At 43.0% G+C, this 12,847-nt stretch overlaps 1 protein-coding gene across 15 annotated transcripts in view; it reads left to right on the top strand.

Annotated features, from left to right (window-relative positions):
• Nucleotides 1-2,260: 2,260 nt before the first annotated feature.
• caska (calcium/calmodulin-dependent serine protein kinase a) overlaps nucleotides 2,261-12,847 on the top strand; it is a 113,491-nt gene continuing 102,904 nt past the window's right edge. For 8 of the 15 annotated variants that reach the window (XM_084023454.1, XM_084023449.1, XM_084023459.1 and 5 more), the window contains exon 1: nucleotides 2,264-3,045. In XM_084023454.1, coding sequence (XP_083879580.1) covers nucleotides 2,987-3,045 — 59 coding nt within the window. In that variant the 5' untranslated portion in view covers nucleotides 2,264-2,986. Of the gene's footprint in view, nucleotides 3,046-12,847 lie in introns of all 15 variants that reach the window. The other 7 variants (XM_084023461.1, XM_084023458.1, XM_084023457.1 and 4 more) reach the window with 4 other exon arrangements.

Below are 12,847 nucleotides of genomic sequence, written 5' to 3'. Positions count from 1 at the left end.
AAGTCCATCTCATGAAAAATGGGAGCAAAAACAAAAGTGTTGCGTTTATATTTTTGTTGAGTGTAAATAAAGACTTCAGTGTTGGAGTATGTTGGATGACATTGACAAGCCTGCAAAGTCATTACGAGCAATGTCCTCCATACAGTACATGTGGACTTATTTGACAAACCTGAACTGCTTATTGCTGCACAGTTTAAAGGCACGGCTGCATGTGTGTGTCTGTGCGTGTCAATCTGTAGTACATCAGTTTTTGGTTGTGATTTTGACTGAGGATAGGGGTCTAAGTACACCTGGCACGCACACACACACACACACACACACACACACACACACACACACAAACACACACACACACTGCTGTCCCACCAGCTGACTCTAGAAGGGTGTGCTGGTTACAGATAAGATTTTTCTCTGATGTCCTGATGTCTCTCCATCCTGAGCCAAATTCCCCCCCGCTCTTCACAGGTACACAATCTCACATGATCAGCAAGGGCACATTTTATGTTTAAATGGCCCAAATAGAAGATTTTTGTGCTACATAAGCAGCCATGTATCAAGGGAGAAACGCAATGCCTATGGTGCCTAGCTGCTCTGAGGCTTATTTAATTACATCACAACCCCTTTTGTTGAAAAATCATAAATAAAAGAACAAGCTCATCATCTTGGGTTTACTAACTCTGCTTAATTATTCTCCCCGCATTAATTAGGCAATCAGCTGGCAATGTATTTAGCCCACAAGAGCCCATAAAATATGAATCGACAGCACTTGTCTGTATGTTGTATTCACATGTCTACACTATGTTGTACAGTTTGTCAATGTAGGAATGGTATACGTGTGAATAGCGCTGCAGACAAGCCCAGCCAAATAGTCAGTAATATCATCTCTTGTATCTGGTGTCTCATTTTGAAAATGTATTCAATGTGATATTTTTGTGTTGAATGATTCCAGTGGGTAATTTGGACTATTTGCAGTTTGCAGTTAAACAACATCTAGAAAGAGATCAGCGCCTGCATTCCCAGAGGTTCCAACCATTCAACTTTAATAAAATATTACATTTGAGCATCAGCTTATTGGGCTGCCTGGAGTACATATGGCGTTTCCAGTAGTGTACGATGATGAAATGCAATCACGTGCTGTGAAAAAACTAGGACAGATTTTACAACTCTGGATAATTATCAGTGCGACAATCATTTTATACTCTGTCTCAACAGAAGATCCATCCTGTTCACGTTACATGAATATGGGGATGCACGTGTTTGATGTGACAAATCTGTATGGATGACATTGTTTTGCAGCACAATGAGCCAGGCTAACCAGATCCCATTGCATTGAATTGATTCCTTTTTTTTCTTGTAGTGGGTGTAAAGACAACAAGACCATTTGGTGCAGTTTCTTCTTTTCTCTTCTTTGCCCAGAAGAAGTGACACATAACACAAGTGCAAAGCAAAGCACAATGTTACAAACCCAGACTCAAAGTCGTATTAGCCATGTTCTCAGTTTTCATACTTAGTATGTAGGCTACTGTATACTGGATGACTTGCATAATGGTGTGAAAGTGCTCAAAGGTTTCATTTGTATGCATTTTGAATTACAACTAAAGACCACTGACTTCCTTAGCGCCTCATAAACAGGTGCAGAACGACTTTTAAAAGGGCAACTCCAGTGATTTTACATCAAAGTCTGTTTACCCCGGTAGTTGTGAAGAGGTTTGATAATTCAAAGAATCTGGGGATGTGGAATTGTTAGTTATTTGAACCACATGGTCATAAAAAAAATATGATATAATGGATCCCATAAGTGTGCAATGTTGTTATTTACTTGTAGTCTCTGCATATAATGCCTTTATTCACATTGACATAGTACACATAGCACATCGAGCAACTGTAACACATTCAATTCTGTGTTTATTGGTCTACCATGCACCATAAACATCTGAATAAATCAGTTCAGGGTTTGGTGTTGAAGGAGAGTTAATTTTTCAACTTTAAAAGGGTAGTTGTTAAGATTTATGGAATTCTTCATTCATACTCCTCCTCGCTTCCGGGTAGGAACTCACGTCTATCCATTGAAAAAGTCCGAAGGAAACTGCGGTTTTGGAGAAGCCTTCACGGCGCCATATTGGCTCAAAGCCATATGCCTCAAAGGAGACTCCTGGGTAACGACTTGGCGCCAAAATGGAGGACAGCTGAACAGTTTCATAACCCCCGCGTAGGAGGAGCTTGGTTAGCTGGAAGCTCCGTGGAGCATACCGTCCAGGCACACGGGCGACAGCGGTGGGCATAAAACATAAACCGGCGGCTTGAAAGTGTTACCGAGCCGTGGATAAAGAGACGGCGAGTAGAGCTTCTGAACTGTACGCTGAGGACTTGAACCCGCCTCGGTTGTACGCGACAGAAGGACTGTGTGAGTGAGTGTGCGTGCGCGTGTGCATCCCTGAAAACACTAAAGTGTAAACCAGTGGCCGCTCGGGAAGTGTGGATCACCGTAACCCACCTGGATCGGGCGCTGAACCCCGAGCCCGATGCACGCAGTCCCCCGGGTCTGTCCGGGAATCTTCCCTCTGTGAGTACACCACGGAACGCGGTTCAGCCGTTAGCGGCAGCAGTCCACGCCAGCGGAGTAGTGCTCGTTTGACACCCACGTATGGTTTGCTTTTTGAGACTGGAGTGCGTTACCGGGAAGCCGTGGGAAAGGCGGGGCCGAACCGGTGGACTCCCAAACTGGATTACTGAGCTCCCCCTTTGCCAAATCGCCCACAGCGACGCAGTGTTTTTTGGGGGGGGCGGGGGGTCGAAGAAGGAGGCAACAACTGGAATTTAGAAACCTTTCTTTGGAACTCTTTAGCGACTGCCCTGCGTCGGACGGTACGAGCGGTGTTTTTGTCAGTTATTTCTGCCAAACGGTCAGCCGCCCGTGGCCTCTGTTCCCCCATCAGGTTTGGGACGCATATTTTGGGGATATTTTTTCCCCAGCCGGGGTCGGAGTATGGCGGACGACGACATTCTCTTTGAAGATGTGTACGAGCTCTGCGAGGTCATCGGCAAGTAAGTGTTGCGACGCCGATTTATTTCAGTTTTTTTTTTTTTTTTACAATGAGGGACCGAGGCTTTCCAATTAGCTCCTCATAACATCCCGAGGGCATGACACGCGCGCGAGATGCACGCACGCCCTCCAACGCGCACGCACGCCCAAAAAGCGTGGTGGTATTCGGGCTTAATGGTGTGCCCGTGGTCGTCATAATTGAATGCATTGTGACCTTAATGGCACTTTTATGCTATCACGTCACCCTTGGTAACACTATATTATTTTAAGACGCAGGCGTATCCCACAACAATCGAATACACGGGCGTTATTGCCTTTTTATGGACGCCATGCATAATAGATGATAACATTTGTTGCATCCCCCAGTTTAATTGCTTTATTCCAACATGAAGACAAGCGCCTGATTCACCGAGGCAGCATTTATCATTCACTGTGTGTGTGTGTGTGTGTGTGTGTGTGTGTGTGTGTGTGCGCGCGCGCGCGTGTGCGTGCGTGGCTGCCCAGACATTACAGTACTTGGCATGATACAGTGTGCTTTGACCTAGTGGCAGTTGGCAACTTGCTGCAGAGATGAAAGGGCAGGGCAGCAGACCACCATGAGTCATGCACACTGCACATCTGGTCGTCGTTAGTGACTGAAGGTCTCACCCAGGCAACTTGGAGTAGTATTCACTGAAGGGTTAGAGGATAGCCGTGCACGTTTTGGGAAGGTTTTTGCAGTGCCAGCATTTGGTCTTGGTTCTGTTCATCCCTTGCGGAATGACAACTTATATAAACCATTCACCTCATGCTAAAGTGATGAGGTGTAATGTGTAATGCACACATATAGGCATGTCATGCTATATTGATGGTATCTGCAATACAAACAAATATAGAATATTGCAGAAAGACTACTATTAACTCCTTTGAGAATAATAGTTTCTGATCCGAATGTAAACAGTAGTTACTCCAATTACCTTCCCTTTTTTAAACCAATGTTAGTGGTAAGGGAGGTAACAATGCTTGGTGTATCATTGACATTTATCCATATAATTACAATGTATTGCAGCCAGGTAGAGTGCGGTGATGGTCTTATTGTGTGAAAGTAAATGTTCCCATGGTGCTCCTGGGATGACTAATAATCTAAAACTGGTTTAAAATGGCAGCAAGACTTGTGTGTGCAGCTCCAGTGCTTTATTTCAGGTGACCCAGCCTCTTAGGTCATTATATTTTACTCTCGTTCAGCTTAATGGCTGCAGTACCTGCAACACACCCGGGACTTTACAACTTGATATCGCATTAGAAGAACCGCGGTAATGCAAGAAGATGGCCAGTAAATGCTGAGGGAAACAGTCTCTTCATTTTGATATTCAACTGAGACGGTTGAACGAGTTGAAATCCGTTTGAGGGAAAACTGTCTCTGTTTTGGCCGATGCACGAATAAGTGACCGTGTCATCCAAACTGCTGGTCTTGAACTGGGCATTACAAACAGAAGCTCCATGTGATTCAGGAGCTTGGCAGGCATGACGGACCTAGTCAGTCATAGCAGGCTGACTGGTTATGCAGTGTCACAGAGATGGTCGACTTTGACAGGGTGATAAGACCTGTGCAGCACAGAGCATGTTTAGGCAAGTCTGAAAACGGTGTGTACTCTTCTTCTTTTTTTTTTCTTTTTTTATCCCACACAGTGACAGGAAGTTCCTTTCTCTCTCTCTCTCACTCAAACGCACACAAGTTTGGTCCCCAAAGAAATCCTCCCACTCCATCAGCCCGGTATTTTTATGTGTAATGTAAACATAATAATCACCATTTTAAATGTGTGTTCAGCCAAGGTTCTTGTGAGGCAGGAGGAACACTTAAAAGCCAAATACTCTGAGTCAGCACACCACATACAAACACACTTGGTCTTAGTTTTCTGAATCACTTTGTTACTCATCGTTACATTGGACAGATTGTCTGTGATTTGCAGTTTGCAGAAGAAGAGAGCAGCCTTTTATCAGCCGACTGGCTGTTCTGTGTGTGGAGAGCGGCTGCAGCCACAGCTTCTTTTTAAGATTGCACTGAAGCACCAATTGTGGTTTTTTTGATCCTGAAAGAGACTGGATTAACTAGAGGGAAATCCAGCCAAAGGACAACACCAGTCAGGAAAGGCATTATTTTAAAAGCCCAACGCCCTGGATCCTGCATTGGCGTGAGTGTGCATGTGTGTGTCCTGCAGGGTTAGGCCCATGTAGTCGCAAATGCAGACCTATATATAGGTCATCCTGAACTGTGCTTGGAAAGCAGTGTTGTGGTCCTTGCTCTGTGTGTGTCCCATGGATTTAGGTCCTTTGGGAAAATAGGATCCACCCTGTGGTTTTGTTCATATTCATGCACATGCATCAGTTGGCTGTAGTTTGTAGAGCATTGACCATTAACTAAAGCCTGTCTGTGAGCATGTTGTGTACATCAGTCTTGCTGTCAGATTGATCCTGCCCGTTGTTCCACTGTGTCCTGAGGCTCAAAAACGAGAGGACTGGGTGAGGGTGGGAGAAAGTAAATAGAGATGTTAGGACAAAGCTGACAAGAATGAGGCGAGTAAATCAGGGATGGAGGATGAGAAAGAAAGAGGGGTTGCATTGGATATGGGATAAGTGAGGGAGCAAGAGAGGTCAGGGGCACATTTCCTATTAGTTTGACTGACACATCAACAGACACCCTGTGCCTGTGGGCCATGCTCTTTTCTAGTTCATAGATGGGGGGATCTGCGTTTCTCACAGTAGTACTGTGCATAAAGAAATGGACAGCAAGAAAGAAATGTTGTTTTCCTTTGTTTTTCCTTGCAGCTCTAAACTGCACTGCAGTTAATACTTGGTGACAACAGCAAATGCTAATTTCAGTGAATCAGACCAAAACAGCACAGCATCCCAGGTTTGGTTAAACTCGTGATGTCACGTTTGCAACATGAGACTGCAGACTGCTACTTTAACATGCACAACATATTCTGTTTTTATGCCCATATTCTGAAAAAGACAATTTTCACACTAAGCTGTTTGCATAGCTAATGCAAAAATGATTTTGGGTTGTATATGTTCAACCACGGGAACACATCCTCCCTCTTTAATTCCTTCAACCAACTTCTTGAAAAGGTCGGCGTTGAGATATTTCCGCATATCCAAAAACCTGTTTATCCAACGTTAGTCATGATGTTTGAAACTAAGCCTGTTTCTCCTTCTTACCAGGCAGATGTGACTTTTCTGTTGCACATGCACCTCTGTCAGCTAGTTGGTTTGTGTACTGCCTGATCTCATAGAGCTGTAACCAGGCAAGAGGCTGTATGTCATAAACTGCTGTTAAAAACCCCAGGTGGTGCACATAGTCTGAATGCACTGTTTACATGTCCAGCTGAAACCAGAGTAATATTGGTGTATCCCACATGTCTTAGTTGGAAAGTGCTCCATTCGGAATAAGATGTGATTCAGAGTATCCAATGGAATATGCTGTTTACATGACCCATATCAAATATCATCCCGTCCCATCAAACATTGATGCTACAGTCACAGGCCATTGAGAGTTTATGCAGTGAACCATAGAGTCTCTCAGCTCCTCTGTTAATGGAGCCAAAAATGGGAGTTAGTATTGGTTGAATGGATCAATGGCCTACCTGTCCTGAATATTTGGACTCACTGTGGATATTGTACTATAATGTATCGCTTTAGAGCTGATCTGCTCCACTGTGAATAAAATATTACTTATTAATAATTACCCCCCATTTGCATACCTCGTGGCCTTGAAGGACACTCAAGGGTGCCGTGCAGGGCCTAAATGTCATTATAATTCTCGGTCCAGGGAGGCCTGTGTTTCGTGTGCCTGTGTGTCCCTTTCCAAGAGGTGACAGGGAATATAAGCCCGAGGCCCAGCTCCTACTCCAGTGCATGTGTTCCATTCACCTCATGCAGTGCACTGACATCACCCTGTAATCCGCGGGGAATGAAACACCGACTGGTACACTGTTCCACTCCTGCCTTTTTCAGCTTGCTGTGGAAGAAATGATTGTAATAATGAGGGCATGTAAATGTGTGTGTCCCTCATCCTCCTCCTTTCCCTCCGAACAAGCACAGTGTTGTCTGGTGCCAAGTTACAAACGGACCGTTAAGTTAATTATGTATTTTAAAGGCTCTGCTAAGGTTTTGTGTGTTTGTCTATGCGTCTGCACACATTCGCCTTTGGTGGAGTTTGTGAAACACTGACCTATATCAGGACAAGCAGTTCCACTACAGGAGCCCGGTGTCTGACAGAGTTGGCTGTTGGGCTTAGGTTGTTAATGGTGATAAGCAAGGCTCGCTAATGTTGAGCATGAGTGGTGGCTAGCCGCACTGTACATTGATGAATTGGACAGAGGTGTTCTACAAATAACCCACCGAGGCCACGGCACCAGCAGACCCAGAGGCTGTGGGTCAGTCGGTTAAACACTGCTTTGTTTACTACCTAAGTGTGTTTTAAAAGGCAGCCTGCCCAGCACTGAACTTAATGGCAGCTGTGTTCACTACAGTCTCTGATCGTAGAAAATGATATTACACTGGGGCTCAGCATCTGCCAAGTGGTGGTATATTCTTTCCTGCCTTGTCCCTTTTGAGACGTCTTCTTGCCAGACATGGCCAGAATGTGACGGGAAGTTCTCCGTAGCTCTGTCCTATGAATACATTTGAATTGGAAGTCTTGGCTCCGTTATTCAGGTACTGAATAATAGACCCATTAAGGAAATGCAAGGTTTTCAAGTCTTAATGCGTCAACAGTGTGGTTGTGACTGAATGGGGTCCGTGGTGTCAAGGGAATACAGGCGTGGCGTTGTCTCCGGGGGCTTCACGTGCACCATGTGGATAATTGTGTGCACGCAGTCTGTGTTATATGATCTTGTCGTCTCTGGTGGGGTTTGGTGGAGAAAATCTGCTGAAAGGCTGGTTCCCGCACGCACAATTACACATAGATGATATAGCAGAGAGATCTCGCGCTCAACCACTAAAATATTAATCCATCCTCATCAAGCTGGAGAAAACACCCCGAGCAGACCCCAGCAGCTCTCAGCAATAAGTACAAAAGCTACATCTGGCTTCTTGTTGAGCCACTCAGAAGAACGTGCTCACACAATAGGTATCCTCTCATTTTCTATATTGATTCTAAAATGTAACAATGAAACGGTGTGTTTAAACCTGCAATAAACGGCTGTCTTTGGCCACCAAGGAGAAATGGAAACTAGATGCACTGATGAATAATACCTGGGCTTTGAGTATTGGCTGCTGCAGAGTACTGATCTGATACCAGTGTTTATTTAATAAGCTGTATGCCTCACTCTGTGGAAGTGACTGGGATCATTATTTTATGTGTATGACAAGATAAGACTAACAGTGCTTACTTAACTTTGTAGAACTAAATATACAAATACATTTACTACCTTGTTATTTATTAAAATACTGGTATCCGATACCAGATCGGCCCCATTGCCACCGATACCCCATCCAGCTATCCGAGTCAACTATCCGAATCCGTGCCTCTCTAGTTGTGAACACAACATTGATGTATCATCCTCTTTTAAGTTGATATGTTGATCTTGTGATGCGTATTTACACATCCATCAGTAACAGGCTACAGACCTACTTTTTACAGTTTTTCACTGCCCCGTTTGGCACCTAAATAATACAACTATTATACCTTTTCCTTTATTTCAACATATTATGTAAATGACTTTTGAGTCTGAGATGATTTTTCTTTATTTAAATCTCAACACAAACAAGAAATCCCAATAACCTCACTTGTTTAAAAATAAACATGAAATAGTCTTCTTTGTTGATATTATAAGCAGTGTTAAATCTTATTATCATTTCTGATACAGAACAGGTTGTGTTTCTTGTGCTTTTTTTAACATTTAACATTTAACATTAACGCGCCAAATCAGAAAACTGGTTGTTAAAACTAGGACCGACTGGATCACCTGCTTCATGACACTGCCTCAGAGGTGAATGAGATGGGACCGGGCAGCTTACGGCGTGAGGGGAGACAGGTGGTGAAGCAGTGAACTCCGCTGATGAAGCTGTGTTTTGGTCTTAACCTTCTCCCGAGGGAAATATTCTGTTTGTTTAGCAGCTTTATGCTCCACTCTCTTCACCAGCTCGTCCCAAAAGGTGCTTTTACACAGAGATCTGGCCGTCATCACGGAGAACACCCCTCAATATGTCGCAATCGCATGGTTTATAGTGGATGAAAAAGTTGTTGGACTAGCTGAACTCATTGAAAAGCTCTGTAAAGACAAGGAGACCTCCCCCTTCCACATTTCTTACTATGCTTATACAAATGTCCATTATACAACATACTGATTTGTCAACATGCTTGGTATCATGTGTTTTATCCTGAGTGGCCGACCATGACAAGCCGTTCCTCTGGCCAATGTTAAGATGGCAGTTATGGTTAAGCAATGTACGATCTCCTTCCTATGAAATGATGATCTGCATCTTCTCCACCAAACACACAATCTTTAAGATATTAAGTTAATTTATAGAGACTGCCAATGGTTCAATTTAAACCAACTATAGATGTGTTTCTCACCTCCTAACCGATTGCGTATGCAATGCAGAATTGGAGGAAGAGCAACCTAATCAGAGCTGTTATCCAGGGACCTCTTCTTCATTTCCACTTCATGTTCGCATAGAGGGAAGAAAAAGCATATGTGACACCTGACCTTTTTGCTAATAGAGTAATCAGTCATGTTCTCCAGATGATGCGGAGGAAGAGGCCTGTTTGATACAATCTGTCTCATTGTTGTCAGATTGGCTAAGCAGGCTAAGTATTTCAGCTATCTGTGCAATAGCAGCTTCTTCCAGGACACAGAGCCTCATTCAGACCCGGCTGGAGAAACACATTTGCATTTTTACATGCAATGAATCAAATTACACAAACAAGAATTAAGGCACAGTCTCTATTTTTCCACAGTTTACCTTACTGTTGCAAACATTTACAATAATTTACACATTTATGATGAATTTGTCTAAATCTCAGAGTTAACCATTTGTAATCCTTATTAAACCAAATTACTTTTAGTTTAGCTATCTTACGGATTTATTACAGCACTTATTTAGGAACAAATTTATTTGAATCTCTGCTTTCTACACGCGGGCTACATATTATTTATTGTGTTGCATTTTTTTAACGTTTTTTCAGGGATGGCCAACAAGAGACATTTTTTTCCTGCTCGTTACAGGTTTGAGGGGGGCACAGGTATGTCAGTGGTTGGGCCAGGCCCCCCAATGCCCCCCCCCCTTGCCGTCGGCTGTGGCCTCATTAGGGCCAGAGCACCGACAATGTTGGGCAGCAAAGCTCCTGCCTTCGTTTTGCCTGAAACTGTGGCAAGCTTCAAAAGTTTGGAAAAATATCCTTCATCAGGAAACTGCTGTCTACAGTTACTTAATTTGCTTGGCTGCAAAAGTTTGGAGATCCCTGATAATTTTCATCTGAAGGAGAAAAAGACTGTCAGTATCTAATCTCAAAGGCTTGCATCTAAAAAGGGCTTTAGCTATGTATTTTCTTTTGTCATTTATTGTGTTATGTGAATATTTAATAGTGTGTGTATATATATGTCATATCTATTCTTTGGGTGTGTGGTAGTTTACTTTTTAAATCTTAAAATATATATTTTTTTAAACCTTTCGGATCACACCCGAGTCATATTGCACATACTTAATAATATATACAAAAAATAAAATAAATAAATAAAAAATATACATTTAAACTAGTAGTACGATTTTCAACCAATAATATCTTAACACCCATCCATCAACTGCCACCTGTAGCGGTAAGGCGGTGTGGAGCCACAGTCCTCTGTAGTTATCAGGCTACTTTCTAAGCCCGCCCATTCTTTTAGCAGTCCAATCAAATGCAAAGGCTTTGATTTGAATCTCTTGTAACTGTACACCGCTCATATATTCCATTTCACTGGGACTTAATTTAAATAGTTGATGGGAACTTTGCTGTTTTGTGGTATTCAGTGTTTCCCCTAGAATTTTTTTCAGGCCCGGTGGTACCCACCGAAAAACCCTAAACAGACGAGACGTGTGGGATGGTGTATTGGTGCAGTTGGATTAAGTCAGGCGGCACAGCAAGCAGTCTGCAATTCTGCAATTATTATATTTGCATTCAACATTTTTGTTCAACCAGAGTGTATTCAAGATCACAAGGAGAGAGTGACTTATTAAGGTGCTGGTTGATGGAAATGATCAGGGTCCAGAAAAATATGGCTGGAAAATGATGAGCATCACATTAATAGCTACAGATACTGTAAAACACTACAACGACATATGAGTGCATATATTGTCTTATTTTATCAAGTAAAATATAAGTTATAGGTTTACTCAACAGCAGTTAACTCAAAGTTCCACATCTTATCAAAAACAATCCTCCCCCCCGGGGAGGGGGGGCAAACGGGCTTTGGCCGGTTGTACATACGTCATCACGTCCTAATACTACACACACATGGCGTGATGTTGTTTTTAAGGAGCGCCGTCTCTGCTTATATTTCTCGACAACACTCGACCTGCATCAGCGCATGTGCGCACGAGCGGATCTGTGCGAGCAGACAGCGCGAGCGCAGCGGGTTTTGGACGGAGACACACAGCGGCATTTTTATTATGTAAAAATAAATAATAATGTAATGTAATAAAATAAATATTATGGACCCTATGGACCGGTTCCGCTCACACCACGAGTCTGAAGAGTGCAACAGCTTATCAAAATACAGTGTCAACGTTCCGTGTTTTCAAAGTAGAAAGCGGCATCGTGGTGGTTTAACGAGGCGGAACGGCATCAGAACAACATCAAGCGCGTAAAGTATACGAAGAAAAAAGTAGCGGGAGCGCGCGGCGAGGATTGTTGCGGCCGCGCGTCTTGCGGAGCAAGTCTGCTGTGCTGCGCGGAGGCGCTCCTAATGTAAATGATTATTGATTTATGAATGAATTGATAGGTGGCTTATTTTTGGTATATTGATTTTTTTTTTGGCCAGGCCTGTACAATGGTAGGGGAAACACTGGGTACTTATATGAAGGCTGTAATATATAGGCTTAACCATTGTGTAAAATACCCTGATGAAGCACTCTGCAGAACAACATGCTGAACAGTAAATCCTCTTCCATTAACATTAACAGATACTGGCTTTGTCTGTTACTGGATGATCTTTGATCACGTTATTAATTGTTTAATGGACTCTTAATTAAAAATTATTTTCACGAGTAATTTGATTATCGTAATTGTTGATTCATTATCTGAGGCTGGCGTAATTATTTGGACAGAAAAACAATGGAGAGGAGCAGGAGGCTGTTGGGCCACTTAAAGTCCCAGATAAACTGAAGTTAAAGCGTCTTTAGCTTCTGGACGGTGAGGCTTCCTGAGTGCAACAGAATAAAAGTGAAAAGTGTAAGAATTTAAATCAAAACCTTCAAATTTCATTGGCCCAGCAAACAAAATGGGCGGGTTTAGAATGAGTGCGGCTCCACACTCCCTTATTGCAAAAACTTGCAATTTGATTGATGGATGGATGTCATGATATTGTTTGAAATGGGTTGGCACTACCTAACCTAAGCACACGTTGCATTTTGAAGAACACAAAGGTTTTTTTTTTGTAATTCTGTTTTGTAATTTACTATATGTTAGGACCTGCGATGAGCATCAAGGCATGGCAGACTGTGCACACACAGGGCTTATTCACCAAATGACTGGTTTATATGTGTGAGCACATGCACCATGAGGCCGGATCAGAGTTTGTGATCGCAGCAGGTTTCTGTAAGCTAACAAGGTGATACAGT

This window comes from Eutrigla gurnardus (assembly GCF_963514095.1).
Source record: "Eutrigla gurnardus genome assembly, chromosome: 12".
Taxonomy (NCBI): Eukaryota; Metazoa; Chordata; class Actinopteri; order Perciformes; family Triglidae; genus Eutrigla; species Eutrigla gurnardus.
This window is presented reverse-complemented; position numbering and strand designations above follow the sequence as displayed.